The sequence below is a fragment of the Zingiber officinale genome, chromosome 7B, assembly GCF_018446385.1.
Source record: "Zingiber officinale cultivar Zhangliang chromosome 7B, Zo_v1.1, whole genome shotgun sequence".
NCBI classification, from domain to species: domain Eukaryota; kingdom Viridiplantae; phylum Streptophyta; class Magnoliopsida; order Zingiberales; family Zingiberaceae; genus Zingiber; species Zingiber officinale.
The window spans coordinates 80,845,079-80,863,737 of NC_055999.1; the positions used below are offsets into that span (position 1 = coordinate 80,845,079).

The 18,659-nt window shown below is 42.6% G+C and overlaps 1 protein-coding gene and 1 long non-coding RNA gene across 4 annotated transcripts; both read left to right on the forward strand.

The window, feature by feature from the left end:
- The first annotated feature begins 2,079 nt into the window (after positions 1–2,079).
- Positions 2,080–4,776, forward strand: LOC122006113 (serine carboxypeptidase-like 18). Of its 3 annotated transcripts, none has more exons than XM_042561467.1 (14): positions 2,080–2,311; positions 2,386–2,531; positions 2,598–2,674; positions 2,758–2,880; positions 2,954–3,056; positions 3,144–3,181; positions 3,246–3,347; positions 3,430–3,513; positions 3,587–3,751; positions 3,829–3,900; positions 3,982–4,100; positions 4,181–4,294; positions 4,362–4,407; positions 4,499–4,776. In XM_042561467.1, exons 1-14 carry the CDS (start codon positions 2,184–2,186, stop codon positions 4,580–4,582), a joined length of 1,401 nt encoding a protein of 466 aa, XP_042417401.1. In that variant the 5' UTR covers positions 2,080–2,183; the 3' UTR covers positions 4,583–4,776. The 3 variants fall into 3 exon arrangements, with proteins under 3 accessions (XP_042417401.1, XP_042417402.1, XP_042417403.1); XM_042561468.1 differs by having other exon boundaries at positions 2,619–2,674; XM_042561469.1 differs by lacking the exon at positions 4,362–4,407.
- Positions 4,777–13,150: 8,374 nt separating this feature from the next.
- LOC122003862 lies at positions 13,151–18,447 on the forward strand. Its single transcript, XR_006118126.1, has 2 exons — positions 13,151–13,618; positions 18,232–18,447. It is a non-coding gene; the product is annotated as an uncharacterized LOC122003862 (long non-coding RNA).
- The last annotated feature ends 212 nt before the right edge of the window (positions 18,448–18,659 follow it).

Here is an 18,659-nt window from a genome sequence, read left to right on the forward strand (position 1 = left end):
ATGGTTTCAGGTATGAGCATTTATTTTGGTTCTATTATAGTAAATGTTATTTCTCTTATGAGACTGTATATTGTTGACACTCTCTACTTATATGTTATGTTCATGCACTATCTCTTTCCTTACCCGCTGAGTTCCAATACTCACCACCCCACAAAATGGTTTTCTTTCGTCAGGTAATAGGTAGATGAGTCATGAATGCTTGGAGAGATGTCGGCTGCCAGTCCTGGGTCCTACGTCAAACTCGAGGATAGTTTTCGTTTTGGTTTTGTTATCGTTTGGGGTGGTATATTGATTTTGTGCATTTTGTTTTTCAATTAGTCGATGTGAATTTTGGGTCAAGTATGTGATGACAGGTATTTTTGTTAGTGTCGTTGGTTTTACGTTCGTATCGTTTTATGTCTTCCGGTGTCGTGTGTTTATTTTGTTCCAGCTGAGTGAGCTGTTATTAACTGCGTGGTTGTGCTTATATCCAGCCGTGTGGGCTGTTATATTATGTCATATGTTTTATTCATTTATGTCCAGCCAGGTAGGTTGTGTATATTAACTGCATGGTTATATTATTTCTATTTTGTATATATATTCCAGCCGAGTGTGGCTGAGGTATATTTTGTATATAGTAATGCTTCAGATTGTCACCCGTACAGGGGAGATGCTGTCGAAATTTCTTCCGACAGGGACTCCTTTGGGGCGTGACAAAGATCATGATTTATAAGAAAAAGATATCGTAAATGTCTCCATTGGCATGAAGCCTTTTGGGTAGAGTCCAAGAGCAAAACTATAAGAGTTTAGGTCCAAAGTGGACAATATCATACTATTATAGAGATATTTGAAATTTGTTAGTCGTAACAAATAGATCATTAAATGTTTATCTTACTCAAATTATGCTATAAACCTTTTAGGATCTATCCTTCTAGAAACAATTTTCTTTTAGATAAAAATAAAATTAGGGGCTTGATTTAAGGAGTTAAATAAAGAAATCTAAAATTTGAAAACGTCATTCTACAAATTGATAATGATATTCTATAAAAAGGAAAAAGATAACTAAAAAGTCGGCAAAAGAAAATATACATGTCTCGATTGATCTTAGTGAAATGCTTCATCCTCAATAGGATTTTAGATGTTATCAGTACTTTGAAAATTTTCTAGAATGCTTTAAATTTTAGAGTATTTTGTATGTGTCGAGAGTTTTGGAGCTGTCAGAATAGTGATTTACACTAAATCAAAACATGACAATTCAATTTTAAGGATGCTTCACTCTATAGGAAGATTTAAGCGCTGACCCAAAAAAAAGAGCATACTTGAGTTTCACCCCGACCATTGCAATCGAAGATGTCGAGGAGGAAGATGGTGTTTTTTAGTTAGGACTTCTGGGGGGCGTTTAGGAAGAAATGTGATTAGAAGAAAAACTTTTATATTTTATATTTTTTAAGGGCGATCAGATCTGGACTTTTTATTAGAAGAAAAACTTTTATATTTTATATTTTTTAAGGGCGATCAGATCTGGACTTTATTTATATATATATATATATAATCAACGAAATTTAATATAAGTTATTTAATCTTCCTTTTTATCATACAATAATTTTTTTTCTTTCTTAAATTAAAATAAACAAAATTTCTCTCTCACATAATTATATATAATAATCATTGTAATACTGATTTTTAAAAATAATGTAACCGCTATAATATTATAATAACTGTTATATCATTATAATAGCTACTATATGATAATTACTATATAATTATAATAGCTATGTATAATTATAGCAATAACTGTTACAGCTACTTCATAATTACTATATAATAATTATCATAAATGATAGTAATTATTATATAATTATAGTAACTATTGTATAGTTGCAGTTACATGCTAATTATTACAAGTTATATATATATATCATGCGTCATCAGATAAATCCAGACGACATTTTTCTCCAATACTAGTAATACAATATTCAAGAAAAACTCTACACCATACAGGTGGGGCAGTAGTTTCTAAGTACACGACAAACCACGATACGACTGTGGGCCCGCTAAACCATGAACATCTGCAACGGCTGTAAATAAAGATAAAGAACAGGAAAACAAAAAATCATTTGGGCACAATTATGCAGATTTCTCTGATAGGATTCTGATACTTCTTCCCCGGGATTGTGATAAGGCAATCAGCCAGGAAGAAGAAGATGATGGCGATCGCTCCCCTGTTTTTTCCACTCATCTTCTTCTGTTTCTTCTCCTCTGCTCTATCGGCCTCGGTGATCACCCGTTTGCCTGGATTCCGAGGCCCATTGCCCTTCTACTTAGAAACAGGGTTGCTAGCTAGCTGCCGCCCAGTGCTTACGTTTGTTGCGTGATGTCCATCAAGCTCAGCTTTCACTGATGCAGGTACGTGGAGGTGGACAAGGAGAACGGTGGCGAGTTGTTCTACTACTTCATCCAGTCGGAAGGCAAGCCGGCGGATGACCCTCTGTTCCTCTGGCTCACCGGCGGCCCCAGGTGCTCTGCCTTCAGCGGCTTGGTCTTCGAAATCGGTGGGTGAAATTTCCATGTTTGCTATGATTTATTACTCTCGATTCATAGTAGAAATCCACTCGCAGGCCCCCTGAAATTTATGACAGCCGAGTACAACGGGAGCTTGCCGAGCTTGGTCTACCATCCTTATTCCTGGACCAAGGTGACTTCTTCTTCTTGTTCAGTAATCGAGGAGGAAATTGGATGCATGCTTTTGATCCTGTCTTCGTGAAAACATACATGCAGGTAGCCAACGTGATCTTTGTAGATTCCCCAACGGGTTCTGGATTCTCGTACTCGAGAAAAAATGAAGGGTATGATGCCAACGACACGTCTTGGTCTGAACAGGCTTATAAGTTTCTCATACAGGTGGGAAAGATCATATATATTCCTGATGTAATTACTGTAAGTGCCTTAAAGATGCAATCTTTCACTTTTGCAGTGGCTTGTTGAGCACCCACAATTCATCTCCAATCCCCTCTACATTGCTGGGGATTCATATGCTGGAAAAATTGTACCTATTGTGGCCAAAAGAGTGATGGATGGTAACTCTACTTTTAAAGTAGCTATTGTGAAGTGAGAATCCCTTTGCTATGTTAGTTCACATGCCATTTCCATTTACTGTAATCCAGATATTGATGAAGGGAAAGAATCGCTATTTAACCTCCAGGTACATTGCTTGAATTGATGGGTCACTGGAAATGAAGGGAAAAAAACTAATTTGGATTTTGCAGGGTTACTTGATTGGCAATCCAGTCACAGGTGGAAAAGTTGATAAGAATTCTCAATTACCTTATGCTCACGGCATGGGGATCATATCTGATGACTTATTTGAGGTAATCTTAGTCCCGTATAGATCAATTAGGATCGAATGTATCAAAATGATCTCTGATATCACCTTACTTTCTGAACTTTTAGATGACACAAAGATGCTGCGTAGGACAAGATTATCGGACTCCCACCAATTCGCAATGTGCGAAGTATCTTGACACATATGACAATGTGAGTTTATACATGCATTGCCTTGTCATGAACATACTGCAACTTGTATTGATTGCCAAGCTTCATGGACCAGTTCTATTCAGAAATTAATCAGGGTCACATTTTGGAAATGGCATGTGCTCCTGACTATGAAAGAAACCACCTGCAACACCGTATGTGTGCGACTTCTGATAAGAGAAACTCGAAGCAGAACTTGCATTTTCTTCAACCACCCCCATTGCCTGACCTTAGTTGTCGAGTAAGAACTCGACTGAATGGATCTCTGATTTCATTGTGCCACCCAAATTTTATCAGTTTTCTTTTGTCTGATCACAGAGTTATGCTTATGTTCTATCATACTATTGGGCTAACAGTAAGACTGTGAGGAAAGCCCTCGCCATCAAACAGGTGCTGGAGCTCTTCTTTTGGTTCGATTATTTGCTTATTTTGCAATACAAAGCCTCATGAGTAACACACTTTTTGTCGAAGGGGACGATTAAAGAATGGGTGAGGTGCAATTTTACCTTACCATACACGAAAGGATTTGGCAGTAACATCGACTATCATCTTAGCCTTTTGCAAAGAGGCTATCGTGCTTTGGTTTACAGGTGATTAAGTCGATACAAAAAATTTATTTGTTGGCTTGTTAGAGAACTTCTTGTCGTTCATAAAGCTTTTTCGTTCTCAGTGGTGATCATGACTTGGTGATACCCTTTCTGGGGACAAGACAATGGATAAAGTCTTTGAATTCTTCTATTGTCGATAATTGGAGGTCTTGGTTTGTCGATGGTCAAGTTGCCGGGTGAGGCTTAGAACATGTGTATTCTTTTGTGAGATTATTCTAATTGCTCTTCGTGCAATTGCGATAGGTATACAATGGCATATTCTAACAATTTGACATTTGCAACTGTAAAGGTGAGATGAAAATGAATACGATCGATGTGTTTCTTTCCGTTACTTGTTAAAGAAAATTGTTAGAAATCAATTGTTTGTGTTCTTAATGTAGGGTGCTGGTCACACAGCTCCAGAGTACAAATCGAAAGAATGTCAAGCCATGATCTCAAGGTGGATTGCCAATGCACCTCTATGATATGTTCTTCCCTCATCATAATACGAAGACAATCCATGATGGTGATTGCTTTGTATATCACCTGTTATCACTTATGTAAAAGATATATAAAGTGAAAATAGCCATTGTCTCTATGTCATGCTAATAGTTCGTATTTGCAACTTGTATTTGTATCAACTACTTCTAAATTAAATGATGATATGATCTACTTAAAACTCTTGCCAATATTATTTATAAATTATGATCGAATAATTAAAAAAAATTAAGAGCTTGATAACGAGCTTAAAAGGAAAATAAAATTGAACTTAATTTTCATTCCAGTAACTTAATTAATCTTAAATTTAACTCCACTTAACTATTTCACTAAACAATCATGAACATTATAAAGTTTAGATCCACTTACCTTGTTTACAACTCTATGAATGAAATTGATTTTAATATTGATCCGTCCGGAAGCTGAGTCAGATGGACCGCCGAGTGAGGTGGATGGAATGTTGACGAAGTCGCGGCATCCTAGAGGGGAGTGTGCTGAGATGACTTCTATGTTGACCAAGTCTTCAGAAGTCCTCTGGTCAACGCTACCTGCAGCCAGCGACCGAGTTAACCCGGCCCCCGATACCCCGATACTCGAGGCAGATCCAACGAATATATGAGTACAAGATTAAGCCATAAAATAATGAAATATTCATAGAATATGAACGGAGAACATACCCTGGCCCAGGGGGCGCCCTCGGATGGGACGCGGCTTGAGTTCTCGCGACCCGGAAGAGTGGATGACTCCGATCAGGCTGAAGAGTTAGATTTGACGACAAGGAGCTGAAAGTGGCACAGGCTCGGAAGATGAGCTGTAGGTCGAGATAAAACACCGGCACGCAAGCCGGGGATACTAACGGCACGCAGGCCGCGGGTACTAACGGCACGCAGGCTGGTACACGAAATTAGCATACAGACCGGGACACTAGGTCGGCACGCAGGCCGGAACATAAAAAATAGCATACATGTCATGGCAGAATATACTGACAACACGGGCTCGAAGGCCCGATCCACATCGGAATCATACGACAGTAGTAGATCAGATATCAGACCGGGAGTGGATGTGTACGATGGTGTATATCAAATGTTGGATCGACCTCGGATGTGCACCACAGGGTGGGTTGGAAACCGACCGACGCGATGAGGATTGACTCTAAGCGACAGTAAGCACAGGATGTCGGAGATAGCGTTGAATGGAGAAGATGCCATCTGCCTCGGCTGGAGAGAGTGCCTTGCGCTGTAAGCGCTGTGAAGCGCTGTAAGCGCTGTGAAGCGCTGTAGGCAGCATTGGATCTGGAGCGAGGTGGCTCGGGTACAGCTCCAGTGAGAGGAGGAAAGGAAGAGGAGGGGCGGCGAGCGCCGGCGAAGAGCGGCGAGCGCCGGCGAAGAGCGGCGAGCGCCGGCGAAGAGCGGCGTGAGGAAGAGGAGAGGGACAGTAGCCGGTCCGGCAGCGGCGACACGCGAGAAGGAGGAGAGGAAGAGGAGAAGAGGAGAGGAGCGGTTGGAGGCCAATGGCCGGCGTCGCGAGGAGGAAGAAGAAGAAAGATGGGCCGATCTCTACAGCGAGCAGCTGAGCATGAGGGGGAGAAGGGGAGGAGAAGAAGTGACGGCCGGTGGTCGTCGTCGGCGCCGGCGAGGAACCTAGGAAGGAGGAAAGGCCCCTTCCTTTTGCTTTTGTGTGGCAGAGGCGAGGTTTAACCACTGCTGCTCGTAGCGTTGGCGGAGGCATCGCGAGGAGGAGCAGTGGGTCCGGCGGAGGCCGTCGTCGCCGGCGAGGAACGTGAGATGGGATAAGCTGTTCACGGCGCAGTGCCTGCATGAAGAAGCCCTTCTCACGCTGTGAATAGTGCCCTAAAAAGGGTTGCTACAGTAAATTGACCAAAATACCCCTCCTCCTCTCCATTAATCACTCCTCTGCCCTTGATACCTATCCACATCACAAGCCTCCCCCTCAAGTCTAATCGAAGGAGGCGCAAGTCCGACTGACTAGACCCAGCCAAACGAAAAATAAAATCGCTACTGAATACAAAGTCACATCGCGGGTCTGTCATATAATGTCGAACGAGTAACTATAGCAATGTTGAGTACCCGATAGAGCGACAAAAAGAATAAGCGCCGATCGAGCGACAAAAGACATACCGAGCGAGTGTCGAAAGAGCGATCTGGCGAATGTCGAGCGATATCGAGTAGACTGTCGAGAGATGCTGAGTAAAACGATCGAGCGGCAATAAATCAATACTGGGCGACCAAATAAGTGCCAACCGAGTGATAACAAATCGCGATCGGGCAATAGAGAAAATGATGGCCAAGCAGAGCCACGAGCATGACCGGGAAAAATACTGACCGAGCATCAATAAATTATGACTGAGTATTAGAGAAAATGATGGACGAGCAGAGTAGTGATCGTGACCGAGAAAAAGTGCTGATCGAGCGACCGTAAATCGCGATCGAGCAATAAAGAGCGTGACCGAGCGAGTGCCGACCAATCGACAGTAAATCATGACCTGGCAATAAAGAGCGTGACCGAGCAAATGTCGACCGAGCGACAGTAAATCATGACCTGGCAATAAAGAGCGTGACCGAGCAAGTGCCGACCGAGCGACAGTAAATCGTGACCTGGCAATAAAGAACGTGACCGAGCAAGTGTCGACCGAGCGACAGTAAATCGTGACCTGGCAATAAAGAGTGTGACCGAGCAAGTGCCGATCGAGAAAAACCCCTTAAGCGATAGGTCGGTCAGCATAAAGCGAGTAGCCGAGTGGTACCAGCGAGTGATCGAGCAAACGACCAAGCAACAGCGATGAGCGAAACGTGAATGGCGAGGATCGGGCAGAGCGGTGAGCGCCGACCGGGCAACAGCGAATGAGAGAAATGCGGATGATAAGTGTTGAGCAGAGAGGTGAGCGGAGTGGTGAGTATGATGAATGCCGAGCAGAGCGGCGAGCGGGGCGAGTATGATGAGTGCCGGACAGAACGGCAAGTGAGAGGTGACTATAATGAGTGCCGTGCAGAGCGGCAAGTGAGTGGAGTGATAAGTGCCGACCGAGAGGTCGTTGGGCGTGAGAGCATGCTCACTTATAACTCGCGCTGAGGTGAGAGTCTAGGACAACCGACCTGTCGGTCATTGGGCGTGAGAGAATGCTCACTTATAACTCGAACTGGGGCGAGAGTCTGGGACAGCCGACCTGAAAGGTCATTGGGCGTGAGAGCCTTGCTCACTTATAACTCGTACTGGGGCAAGAGTCTGAGACATCCGACCTGGAAGGTCGTTGGGCGTGAGAGTCTTGCTCACTTATAACTCGCACTGGGGCGAGAGTCTGGGACAGCCGACCGGGAAGGTCGTTGGGCGTGAGAGCCTTGCTCACTTATAACTCGCACTGGGCGAGAGTCTGGGACAGCCGATCGGGAAGGTCGTTGGGCGTGAGAGCCTTGCTCACTTATAACTCGCACTGGGGCGAGAGTCTGGATGCGTGAAAGCATAGCTCACTTATAACTCGCACTGAGGCGAGAGTCTTGGACAGCCGACCGGGAAGGTCGTTGGGGGGTTGAGCGTAAGAGCAGTGCTCACTTATAACTCGCACTAGGACGAGAGTCTGGGACAGCTGACCTGGAAGGTCGTTGGGCGTGAGAGCCTTGCTCACATATAACTCGCATTGGGGCGAGAGTTTGGGACAGCCGACCGGGAAGGTCGTTGGGCGTGAGAGTCTTGCTCACTTATAACTCGCACTGGAGCGAGAGTCTGGGACAGCCGACCGGGAAGGTCGTTGGGCGTGAGAGCCTTGCTCATTTATAATTCGCACTGGGGCGAGAATCTGGATGCGTGAGAGCAGAGCTCACTTATAACTCGCACTGAGACGAGAGTCTGGAATCCCGACCGAGAGGTGATCTGGAGGCCTGACCAGTACTTGATCTGGAGACCTGGCCAAGAATTGATCTGAAGGTCTGACCAGGACCCGACCTGGAGACCTGACCGGGAAACATTCTGAATGCCTGACAAAGAATCAATCTGGAGGCCTGACCCGGAATTGATCTGGAGATCTGACCAGGACTTGATCTGGAGACCTGATCGGGAAACAATCTCAAGGCCTGACAAAAAAGCAATCTGAAGGCCTGACCCGGAATTGATCTGGAGGCTCGACCGGGAATTGATCTGGAAGCCCGACCGGGAATTGGTCTAGAAGCCCGACCGGGAATTGGTCTGAAAGCTCGACCGGGAATTGGTCTAGAAGACCGACCGGGAGATCGTTAGCGATACTCCGATCCGAGACCGGTGGTGATACTCTGGTCCGAGACCAGTGGCGATATCTCGACCCCGAACGGGGGAGGATAAGCCTTGAAGCCCATAGAAGCGAAGCCTGTAGCAACATGAGGGAATAAAGCCTTTGTCATACCTGATCGCGTATCATACCTGATCGCGGAGTGGTGTCAGCCGACTGAGGATCTATCTCGGTCCCTCAACTCCCAAATACCCGTGGAGCGAGGGGAGAAGATAAAGAGCGTGAAACCGATATAAGGGAGCAGAGCACATAGCCATAGAAGGAAGCAGAGCACCGTGGGTGAAGAGAGCAACACCTGTAGATGTAAGAGACTGCACAACAAGTGAAGGATGCAAAACATATAATAATAATAGAGTGAAGCGCCTATAGCAGCAAGAGAATGCTGAGCCCTATGGTGAAGGGTACAGAGCCTGTAGCAATAAGAGGATGCGGAGCCTCATAGTGAAGGGTGCAGAGCCTGTAGCACTAAAAGGATGCAGAGCCTCATAGTGAAGGGTGCAGAGTCTATAGCAGTAAGAGGATGCAGAGCCTCATGGTGAAGGGTGCAGAGCCTATAACACACCTGATCAGGGAGCTGGAACTCTGGTCCCTGATCAGAGAGTAAGACCCCTAGCCTGTAATCAAAGAGCGAGGCCCCTAGATCCTGATCGGGAAGTGGTACTGTGAGTCAATGATCGGGGAGCTGTGTCCCTAGTGTATGAGCGGGGAGCTGTGTCCCAAGTGTAGGTGTGGGGAGCTGGGCCCCTAGTGTCCAATCAAAAATCGAAGGCCCTAGTCTTTGATCAAGGAACTAGGATTATACTCTCTTACCAGGGAGCTATATCAGTTCCCATAATCGTAAAAGGGAGCAGAGCTTGTAGCGTACCTGATCGGGAAGTCGTGCCAACCGGCTAAGGGTTTGTCTCAGTCCCTTAACTCCCGAATACCCGTGGAGTCAGGGAAAAAACATAACGAAAAAACTAACCTGTCAGCCAGCTGAAGCTCCACTCGATCCCTCGACTCCCGAATACCGGTGGAGTGAGGATAGAAGATAATATGTGCATCGAGATCCTCCGGGATTGTGATAATAGCAGAGAACCTCCCGACGTCGTCCATCTTCACGTTTCAGAACAGGTGAAGGATGTTCCCATAGACGGCACCAAATTTGATCCCGTTCGGAATCTGAGTCAGACGGACCGCCGGGTGAGGTGGATGGAATGTTGACAAAGATGCGGCGTCCCGGAGGGGAGTGTGCTGAGATGGCTTCTATGTTGACCAAGTCTTCAGAAGTCCTCTGGTCAACGCTACCTACAGCCAGCGACCGGGTTGACCCAGCCCCCGATACCCCGATACTCAAGGCAGATCCAACGAATATATGAGTACAAGATTAAGCCATAAAATAATGAAATATTCATAGAATATGAATGGAGAACGTACCCTGGCCCAGAGGGGCGCCCTCGGATGGGACGCGGCTCGAGTTGTCGCGACCCGGAAGAGTAGATGACTCCGATCAGGCTGGAGAGTTGGATTTGATGACAAGGAGCTGAAAGCGGCACGGGCTCGGAAGATGAGCTGTAGGTCGGGATAAAACACCGGCACGGAGGCCGGGGGTACTAATGTCACACAGGCCGGGGGTACTAATGGCATGCAGGCCGGGACACGAAATTAGCATACAGATCGGGACACTAGGTCGGCACGCAAGCCGGAACACGAGATCGACACGCAGGCCGGGACATAAAAAATAGCATACATGTCATGGCAGAATATAGTGACAACACGGGCTCGAAGGCCCGATCCACATCAGAATCATACGACAGTAGTAGATCAGATATCAGACCGGGAGTGGACGTGTACGATGGTGTATATCAAATGTTGGATCGACCTCGGATGTGCACCACAAGGTGGGTTGGAAACCGACCGACGCGATGAGGATCGACTCTAAGCGACAGTAAGCACAGGATGTCGGAGATAGCGCTGAATGGAGAAGATGCCATCTGCCTCGGCTGGAGAGAGTGCCTTGCGCTGTAAGCGCTGTGAAGCGCTGTAAGCGCTGTGAAGCGCTGTAGGCAGCATTGGATCTGGAGCGAGGTGGCTCGGGTACAGCTCCGGTGAGAGGAGGAAAGGAAGAGGAGGGGCGGCGAGCGGTGACGAAGAGCGGTGTGAGGAAGAGGAGAGGGACAGTAACCGGTCCGGCAGCGGCGACACGCGGGAAGGAGGAGAGGGAGAGGAGAAGAGGAGAGGAGCGGTAGGAGGCCAATGGCCGGCATCGTGAGGAGGAAGAAGAAGAAGAAAGATTGGCCGATCTCTACAGCGAGGAGCTGAGCACGAGGGGGAGAAGGGGAGGAGAAGAAGTGACGGCCGGTGGCTGTAGTCGGCGCCGGCGAGGAACCTACTACGGAGGAAAGGCCCCTTCCTTTTGCTTCTGTGGCGGAGGTGAGGTTTAACCACTGCTGCTCGCAGCGCCCGCGGAGGTGTCGCGAGGAGGAGAAGAGGAGCAGTGGGTCCGACAACGGGCGTCGTCGCTGACGAGGAACGTTAGAAGGTTTAAGTTGTTCGCGGCGCGGTGCCTGTATGAAGAAGCCCTTCTCATGTTGTGAATAGTGCCCTAAAAAGGGTTGCTACAGAAAATTGACCAAAATACCTCTCCTCCTCTCCATTAATCACTCCTCTGTCCTTGATACCTATCCACATCAAAAATGATTAGGAGAATAGTGAGGGAAAATGAATGAAAAATGATTCCAATATAAATGAGAGAATAGTCAACATTGTAAGTTTTGACAACATGGATCATAACTCGATGATATTATGAATATGTATAGATGAGAGATTTTCTTATGCATGTGTGTTCGCAGGGGTTGTAAATAGTAGTCTATTTTGATAAAATTATGTTAAAGACAGACCTTGTTATGTTGTGTCAATTTTTAGTTCGGTCATTGAGTACTCCAACACTCAGTAAAGTTGCGGGGTTACAAAATGTTATTTGTATTTTTGGATATGATCCAACCTATTTAGTAAACACCCCTAATCACCCCAAATTTACTCAATGTATTTACTAATTAGCTAAACTTTAAGTTAGGAGAAAAGACAAGTGTATCTTGAAGTTCTCGACAATAAAATGAGATTTTTTTTATTATTATTATACATCTTCGCGTATCACTTATTTATATTGAATATCTAATATTTTTTATATAAACAATTATATGAATGTTATTATACAAGGTAGTTATTATAATGTCCTTATAGACACTTAGGGTAATAAATAAAAGTCTAGGGTTCAAATCACACTAGGGGCAAATATTTTAGAGGTTGATATTTCAGTGTGCATTAGTTGTATTTTCAATTTACTCAGTAGTGAATTAAGAGAAAGATCATCTACCTTTAAAATTTATCAGACAAAAATCAAATATTTAGATTATTAAAAAAATTAAAAATATATATAATGTGTAACGTAACATTGTAGTTATTATTTTACTATTTAATTAAAAATCAGGATACATTGATAACTAATTTTTTCTTATTATTTTTTATAAAAAAATATGTATTATATGATTTTTCTTTACCTCCATATATTAGGATTGACACTACCATAAATAAAAAAAACTTTTAAATATAATGAACAGAAGAAATTAAAAAGTATAATTTTCTCAGCTAGTCTTTTAGATAAGGATCCAGTCCAGTATCTAATTTTATCAGTTTAATATCCGATTAAAATAATTAATTTTTTATAAGAAAGAATTTGTTATAATAATTTACTACTGAAGATATGTTGCACTATTCCATGAGTTTAGGATATCCTTACCAAGTTTAATTTTATAAAGATTTAAAATTAAGTAAAATAATTTTAAAAAGATTCTATTTGTTATTTAATTGTTTAATAATTATATATAATTTTCTGTTATAATAATTGCATAATATTTTTTTAAAAATGACTGTTTTGTTAAAGCTTTACTTTTGACATTTCTAATAATTAAGGGTACCCTTTATAATTTGTTTTCGATAGAAAAATAGCAACGTTTACGAAGAAGTTGCTCCTTGACGTGATAAATGGTCTGTGGGGCACGTGTTGTACCAATCGATGCAGTCACATCATTGTCGCTTAGTGCATCCACAGCCGCAGAAACGCGACAGCTCGTACCATGTCACATAATCATGTCAATTTTTTTAAAAAAAATTACATATATCTCTACTATTAGAAAAATCTCTCAATAATTTTTATTTCTAACCACACTTTCAAATAATCCTTTTAAAATAAACAAAAAAAATTATTTTAATATAAAGAAAAGGAAAGATGAAGCACGGAGCCACTCCTCAGTTTAATTGAAGCTCCCTCCCATTATGGGAGGGAGCTCCGCCTACCGTGAATGCCCTTATTGAAGAATGTTGAAGTTCAAGTCACTTGAACGACGACAACAATGACAAAGAAGAAGAAGACTGAAGAAGAAAAGCACTATCCTGATTGTCTCACTGATCTTCTTCTGCTTCTTTTCGTCTGCTCTCTCATCTTCGGTGGTCACTCATTTGCTTGGATTCCAAGGCTCCCTGCCCTTCCACTTAGAGACAGGATCCGGATGTTGCTTCCCACAACCTTACAGTGCCATGAACCTCCGCTTTCATTGGTACAAGTACGTAGAGGTGGACGAGAAGCACAGCGGCGAGTATTTCTACTACTTCATCAAGTCGGAGAATAAGCCGGCAAAGGACCCTCTGCTCCTCTAGCTGACCCACGGCCCCAGATGCTCGCCCTTCAATGGCTTGGTCTTCGAAATCGGTGGGTGAAATTTCCCTATTTGCTATGTGATAAAAATGTTCCTAGAAGTTTAATAACAACTTGCGAGATTAATTTACTTTTATTGAGAATAAATTATATATTAATGAAAAATCAAGTATGTCTAATTTCTAATAAAAAAATAGTGCTCAAAAATAATATTCCTAACAAAAAGATATGACCATTTTGATCGAGAGGTATGTCAAATTGAAAACATTGTCGGGGAAAGATTATTTTTCGGAAAAAGTATATTGCTCAGTGATGTGGATATGGTTTAGGGGAGGGGAGGAATTAAGGGAAAAGGGAGGGATAATTTAGGAAAAGGAGGAGGTAGGGTTTTAAGGGGAGAATACTGTAGCAAAGAGAGGGCTTCGTTCTGGTTTCCGTCGCCAACTACCCTCCCTCTCACTAGTGAGGCTAGATCCTCTGGTCTCGAATTTCTGGACCACTCCTGGTCCCTATTCATTCATTGGATGGGTGAACTGGACCCCACCTATTAAATAGGTGGGATCTAGCCATCCAACCAATGAATAAGCAAGGGACCAGGATTGGTCCAGAAATTCGGGACCAGAGGATCCCTGCCCCTCTCTGGTGGCAATCTCCTCTCCCTCTCCTCCTCGCGACGCAGCCATCGGATAGTTCTTCCATCTCCTTTCCCTCTCCTCCTCGCGACACCACCACGGGATCGATTCGCCGCCGCTCCTCTTCGTTTCCTCATCTCGTTGGAGCCGCCTCCGAGACCAACGAGGACTCCTCGCTCTCACACATGAAGCTCGACGCATGTCGATAGACTCCTTTTCCTCCTCTTCCTGCTCACGAGCACCGCGAACTCCCCCTCATCGTCGCCTTCTTCGTTCTTCCGCCGCTAATAGAGGGGAGAGGAGGACGCGCCTCTCTACCTCATGCTCAGCTCCTCGCCGGCGCTCCTCTCCTCCTTGCAGCGTCACCACCGAGCAGGCCTCCCTCTCTCGCTGAGCACGTAGATGCTACCTATCCCTCTTCAACTTCTCCGAGAGTCGCAGCTTCCTTTGTTGGCTCGTAACGCGCATCGTGACCCCCTTTGCCGACAGCCTCCATGCACTGCAGTCCACTGCCATAGCCGCGCTTCCCCCTTCTCCGCACAGCCTCCCTCAGCACGCTGGTAGCCCAAGCGCCGCCTCCATGCTACCTCCCTCTCGCTTGGTCTTCGGTGGCCAAGTGCAACCTCCTCAATACTGATTTGGCGGGTCCCCTAGCACTGAGCCAGCCACTATTATCGTTGTCACTAATTTGATTGTATTCTGTTCCCGTTGTGGTCTGGCCTTCGTGCCGTTGCCTTGTTCCAACTTTATGTGTTGTTGTATTTCGGCACGCGACCTGTTGTTATCCCGGGTCTGCGTGCCGCTAGTACCTCCCAGTCTCTGTGCCACTAGTATTTCTCGGCCCGCCTGCCGCTAGTACCTCTCGGTTTGCATGTCGATATTCTATCTCAGTCTGTGCACCGATATCATATTCTAATCTACGTGTTGCTGCTAGGTCTCTGTAACGCCCAACAATTTCATATGAATTTCTTTTAAGAATAAGAGAAAATTGAACCAAAAAGAAAATAGAAAAAAAAAGAAGAGTTGTCAAGGTTTGAACCTTGAACCTTTGGTAGGTGACAAACTTTGGGTAGAATGTGATAACCAATAGCTCAAGAGAAAGTATTGTTAGGAAGGAAAGGGAAGTTGTAGTTAAGGGTAGGGAGGGTGAAGGGACACCTTCCACTTAGAAGAAAAGTTTATCTTTTCTTTCTCCCCCCACTTAGAATGATTCATTTTTACTTCTTTCTTTTTAGAAATGAATGAAAATAAAGAGGTAAGGGAAAGAAAAGTTCATTCTTTCTTCTTCCATTTTCATGTAGAATAAGAAGGAAGAAAAGGGCAAGGGAATTTGGTTTCTCCTTTCTTCCTCCTTCTTCTTCCTCCACCGAAAACTCCAAGTTTCCTCCACTATTGCCAAATTCAAGCTAAGAGGTTTCTCCCTAAGGAAGCTTCACAAAGGGAAGTTCTTGAAGCATACTTCTCATTACAAGAAAAGAAAATAAGGAAAAGGGAATTCTAGAAGCGAAAAAGGCTTTCTTTCTTCTTCTTCACCAAGGGTATTCTCTTAGTAAACCCAAGCAAGAGGAGGTAAGTATCCCCCTCACCTGCAGTACAAGTAGTTACGAGTGTTATTCATGATATATGTTGCTTGAAAACCTAGAAACCATGTTTATAGGTTTCGGCAAAGAAGGAATTTAGGGCTTAGGAAAGTTTAAAATTTCATTTAGGTTGCTCATGTGTTTTCCTATGATGCCTAATAAGTTAGATGATATTATTAAGATGTTATTCATGATATATGTTGCTTGAAAAACCTAGAAACCATGTTTATAGGTTTCGGCCAAGAAGAAATTTAGGGCTTAGGAAAGTTTAAAATTTCATTTAGGTTGCTCATGTATTTTCCTATGATGCCTAATAAGTTAGATGATATTATTAAGATGTTATTCATGATATATGTTGCTTGAAAAACCTAGAAACCATGTTTATATGTTTCGGCCAAGAAGGAATTTAGGGCTTAGGAAAGTTTAAAATTTCATTTAGGTTGCTCATGTATTTTCCTATTATGCCTAATAAATTAGATGGTATTATTAAGATATTATTCATGATATATGTTGCTTGAAAACCTAGAAATCATGTTTATAGGTTTCCGCCAAGAAGAGATTTAGGGCTTAGGAAAGTCTAAATTCCATTTAGGTTGCTTATGTATTTCTCCTATGATGCCTAATAAGTTAGATATTGTTATTAAGATGTTATTCATGATATATGTTGCTTGAAAACCTAGAAGTCATGCTTATAGGGTTCGGCCAAGATAAATTAAAAGGGTTAGAGAAGTCTAAACTCAAATGGTCTAACTTATGTGGTTTTCTTATGATATCTAATACGTGATGTGATGTTATCAAAAGGTTATTCATGATTTATGTAGCTTAAAAACCCTAGATTCATGCCTATATGTTTCGGCCATGACTTGGAAATTAGGGTTGGAAACTTCATGTATGCTTGCTAAGGGTCTCACTTGTTATGCCATGTATCATGTGATCTTAATTTAATGTTTCTTGCTTACGGTTGCTTAAAAGAAAACCCTAGATTCATGCATATATGTTTCGGCCATGACTTGGAAATTAGGGTTGGAAACTTCATGTATGCTTGCTAATGGTCTCACTTGTTATGCCATGCATCATGTGATCTTAATTTAATGTTTCATGCTTAAGATTGCTTAAAAGAAAACTCTAGATTCATGCTTGTATGTTTCGGCCATGACTTGGAAATTAGGGTTGGAGACTTCATGTATGTTTGCTAAGAGTCTCACTTGTTAAATTAATGTTTCATGCTTAAAGTTGTTTAAAAGAACCCTAGAACCATGCTCTATAGGTTTCGGCCAAGATGAATTAAAAGAGACTTGAGAAAGTTTTAGAACATAACCTATGCTTGCTTATGATTCCTTATGGTATGTGAACCATTATATGTTGTTAGTTAAGGTTTTTCATGTTGTAAAGTTGCTTGAAATTTTAGAATTGCCCATGCAAGTTTCGGCCAAGATGTAAATTAGGATTTGTGAAAAGTTCAAAACTCTAACTATGCATGATAATGACTTTCTATGTTATGTTATGTGATATGTAAACCTTATGTCACCATGTTATGCTCATGAAAATATTATGTATGATGAAATGTCTAAGAGATGCTTCCTTTTATGTTGGGACTAAGAGCACTCTTCATGATATGACAAGAACATGATATGCTTCATGATATGACAAGAACATGATATGCTTCATGATATGACAAGAGTATGCTATGTTTCATGATATGACAAGAACATGATATACTATTTTACTTTTGTATTGGCTTGTACCGGACCCTAAGAATGGTCCATGGGATGGGCTCCTAAGTTGCCCCTAGGTCGATGGTCAATGAAACATGCCTAGTTCCTAGTAGGTTCGAGATTTGCTACCTCGGATTTACTTAGGATGCACGCAATTCATGTATGTGGTACAATGTCGGGCCCTCATGTTGAGATTTATGTTTAAGTACCTATATGATATATGTTTTCAAAGAACATCTTGCATATGTTTGTTTCATGCTATATGATTATGATATATGTTTTCAAAGAACATCTTGCATATGTTTGTTTCATGCCATATGATTATGATATATGTTTTTCAAAGAACATCTTGCATATGTTTGTTTCATGCTATACAATTATGATATATGTTTTCAAAGAACATCTTGCATATGTTTGTTTCATGCCATATAATTATGATATATGTTTTCAAAGAACATCTTGCATATGTTTGTTTCATGCTATACGATTATGATATATGTTTTCAAAGAACATCTTAAATATGCTTATCTCATGCTACATGATTATTATGCTTCATGAAAATGCTATTGTGTGATATGTCTATGGTGCCTAAATGAACATACTACTACCTTATGCTTATGCTTGTTTGATTAGATGAACATGTCATTACTTTATATCAACTTCATGATGTATGTTTTTGTGAGTAGGAAAGGATCTTACTAAGCCTATGTGCTTATAGTTTTATTTTTCTTGTATTGCAGAAAAGGGTAAAGCATGGTTAAACTAAAGGGAGCAGCAGGAGGGGCAAAGGATGTGTGTGGTAGTGGAATGGTGGAAGAGATCTGTTTTGTGTTTTCAGGACTTATATATGTTTTAAGCTTTTGCATGTGAACTATTTATTCTTGCTACTTTTGATGATATTAGCTTGACTTGTTGGATGCTTTATACTTACGTTGAACTATACTTACCCTTGCTTCCATGATACCTCGAAATGCTAAGTACTTGTTATTTAGAGAAGTGTTAGTGATCATAAGCTCTAGAGAGCCGTATACATGTTTAGTTTCTTTTTATCTTAGTACACTTTATGATTTAGTTAAGACAAGCATGTATCATGTTCAAGTAATAGATAGTAAATAAATTTTTATATACATGAATGCTAGCATGTTCACATGTTTTGAATAAAAAGAAA